Source organism: Pundamilia nyererei, unplaced genomic scaffold (genome assembly GCF_000239375.1).
Source record: "Pundamilia nyererei isolate P.nyererei 1_Seehausen unplaced genomic scaffold, PunNye1.0 scaffold00154, whole genome shotgun sequence".
In the NCBI taxonomy this organism is placed as follows: Eukaryota; Metazoa; Chordata; class Actinopteri; order Cichliformes; family Cichlidae; genus Pundamilia; species Pundamilia nyererei.
Genome location: NW_005187555.1, coordinates 1,515,180 through 1,517,803, shown reverse-complemented (window position 1 = coordinate 1,517,803; position 2,624 = coordinate 1,515,180). Strand labels below are relative to the sequence as shown.

The window sequence follows — 2,624 nt, the reverse complement described above, 5'->3', positions numbered from 1 at the left end:
TGTTCCAGCTCAGAGGTCCGAGGGATCGTCCAAAAATGGTATTTTCTGGAGATCTGATTGGTCAGTAGGCGGTGATGTCATACCTATTTATCTTTAATCTTGATCTTAAGTTACCATGGTGATTTATCTGTATAGAAACCAGGTTAAGCCTGAAGTTACCCAGGTTAATCTAAACCCAGCTTAGGCCTCTGCTATCAAACATGAGGCTACCAGGCCTGGACTGGCCACTAGAGGGTCCAACTGGGTCCACAGGGAGAGCGTCAGTGATGAATAAATACAGGTGAATAATAACAAATCTGACGGTCTGCAGGTGATGTTAGGGGAGCTAAACTTTATTTACACCCAGACCTGAGCACAAAGGTCAAAGGTCAGCCTGTGAGTATCAGAATAAGAGGCGAGTCTCCAGGTGTTCAAAGAGTGTCTCGTTTATTGTGGTCACAGGTGAGAAGGCAGTGTTAAGGCTTCGAGGTCGTCTGAAAATCACCACAAACACATTTGCAGCATCACCTCCTACCTCACTTCCTGTTCCTGCTTTAAACAGACTGTACATAAATGATGAACTGAGCCACTCCTCCACCCGAGCAGATTTAAGGTCTTTATTAAAATAATCCAGAGCTCGGTCAGTCCGCAGCATCATACTTCTTGTTCGCTGTCATAATGTCGGGTTAAATAATAAAATGACATTTTTGTGAAAAACATTTTTATATTTTTGTGCCTGATTCACTGATTAAAGAAAATTATTAAACAGCATCTCGACCGTGTCTTTGCCACAACGCCGAGGTCAGAGGTCACATCGGCTCATCTCCTCATCCTCCTCCGCAATTGTGCAGACCACCTCAGCTTCTTTCGCCAACAGCTGCGTTTGGAGCAGATTTGGCTAAATGCGATCTGATTGGCTGATGCCTCAACGTCGCAAGCAATTGACTCAAAGTTGTCAATGTGTGACATCACGGCGTCTGAGCCCGGAAGCATCCATGTGATTCCCGCCGTTATCTGACAGCTTCTCTCTGCAGGACGCAGCTCAACAAACTTCACAGAAGTCGTTAAAAACACACAAACACAAAAATCAGTCTCTGAGTCTGGAGCTCTCACACCTGCACAGGTACGCAGCCTCAGCTTGTCCCACCCCTCTGACACGTTAACAGAGCCAAACACGCTGAGCGCGGCAGTGGCTCAGTGCAGGTCGCTGAAGGGCTTGGGGTACCCGAACATCAGGTAGTCCATGTAGTAGAAGTCGAAGATCTTCTGCCGCTCGGTGGCGTTGAGCTGTGAGAAGTACTTCTGTGTGATGCTGGAGGATGTCCTCTCCGCCAGTGGGTTCCTGTCCTTGAAGTCCGGGAACGTGAGGTTAGCCGGCGCCCCGATGCTTCGGAGCAGGAAGTTGGCGTCACGCTCCAGGCTCTCGAACTTTCCGATGAAGGTGAACTGCAGGAAGCATGGGCTGCACAGCTGGCTCACCGGCTCCCAGTGGATGTCCATTCCCACGGGCCGCCGCACATCTAGCAGGTACTGCACAAACTCCCTGAAGGTCACACCGGCGCCAGAGCGCAGTGCAGCATGTGTGGCGTTGGCTCGGTACCTGGAGATGATGGCCCGTCCAAACACGGGGTGGTAGTATGAGTTGGGGCTCTCAAACTTGTCCCGAAACGCTGACACGAGGCGCTCAAAAGGCTCCCGGACGAACAGCGCTTTGGTGTAGGAGCGAAGCCGCTCGGTAACGCCAGCACGACTGTAGCCGCTGAGCCGCGGGAGGCGGTTTTCGTAATGCGCCGCGTTGTGGGGAATGTCCCGTGTGGATGCGGCGCTGCCACTCAGCACCATCAGCACCCGCTTCCAGTTGGAGCAGCCAGCTTTGGGCACCTCGCAGTACAGCAGCCGGGACCGCTCCTCCACGTACACCCGCGACACCTGCCGCTGCGACGGCGGCCGCCTACCCACTCCCGGCTGGTATTGGGCACAGATATCTGTTAGCAGGCGGTGCCGTGACTCCTGCATCCTTGGCAGCTGCAGCGCCACCTCTACTTGGCCCGTGGGGGAGCTGCTCTTCAGCAGCAACTTCCTGCGGCGTTTAGTGAGCGGCTGCTTTGAGCCGAGCGGTGAGTCAGAGAATAGCGAGGAGGACAGTGGCTGGGGACGGAGAGCGGGCGGAGAGACAGGACGACGTCCTGCCGCATCGTCTGTTTCCTTTAACACACACACATACAGGAAACAGAGGGCATGTCATCAGTGGGCGTTTCCCATCACGCAGGGCGTTGTCTGTATGTTTAACCTCCACGCTCGCCATTTCCTGCATTTAAAGAGTCCATGATCAGCCGCTTTGTTTTTGACCAAGCCGCTCCGATTCACATAAAACGTTCTGATACATTGATCAGGTTTCTACTCTGCAGGTGCTACTCTGCAGGGTTCTACTGTGCATGGTTCTACTCTGCAGGGTTCTACTGTGCATGGTTCTACTCTGCAGGGTTCTACACTGCAAGGCTCTACTCTGCAGGTTCTACTCTGCACGTTTCTAATCTGCAGGGTTGTACTCTGCAGGGTTCTACTCTGCAGGGTTCTACTCTGCAGGGTTCTACTCTGCACGTTTCTAATCTGCAGGGTTCTACTGTGCATGTTTCTACTCTGCA

The 2,624-nt window shown here is 52.6% G+C and overlaps 1 protein-coding gene across 2 annotated transcripts in view; it reads right to left on the bottom strand.

Annotated features, from left to right (window-relative positions):
* Positions 1-340: 340 nt before the first annotated feature.
* Positions 341-2,624, bottom strand: part of LOC102197230 (carbohydrate sulfotransferase 8-like) — a 44,666-nt gene continuing 42,382 nt past the window's right edge. For both annotated transcript variants that reach the window (XM_005745157.2, XM_005745156.2), the window contains exon 3: positions 341-2,184. In XM_005745157.2, the coding sequence (XP_005745214.1) occupies positions 1,174-1,995 (822 nt within the window). In that variant the 5' untranslated portion in view covers positions 1,996-2,184 and the 3' untranslated portion in view covers positions 341-1,173. The remainder of the gene's footprint in view (positions 2,185-2,624) is intronic.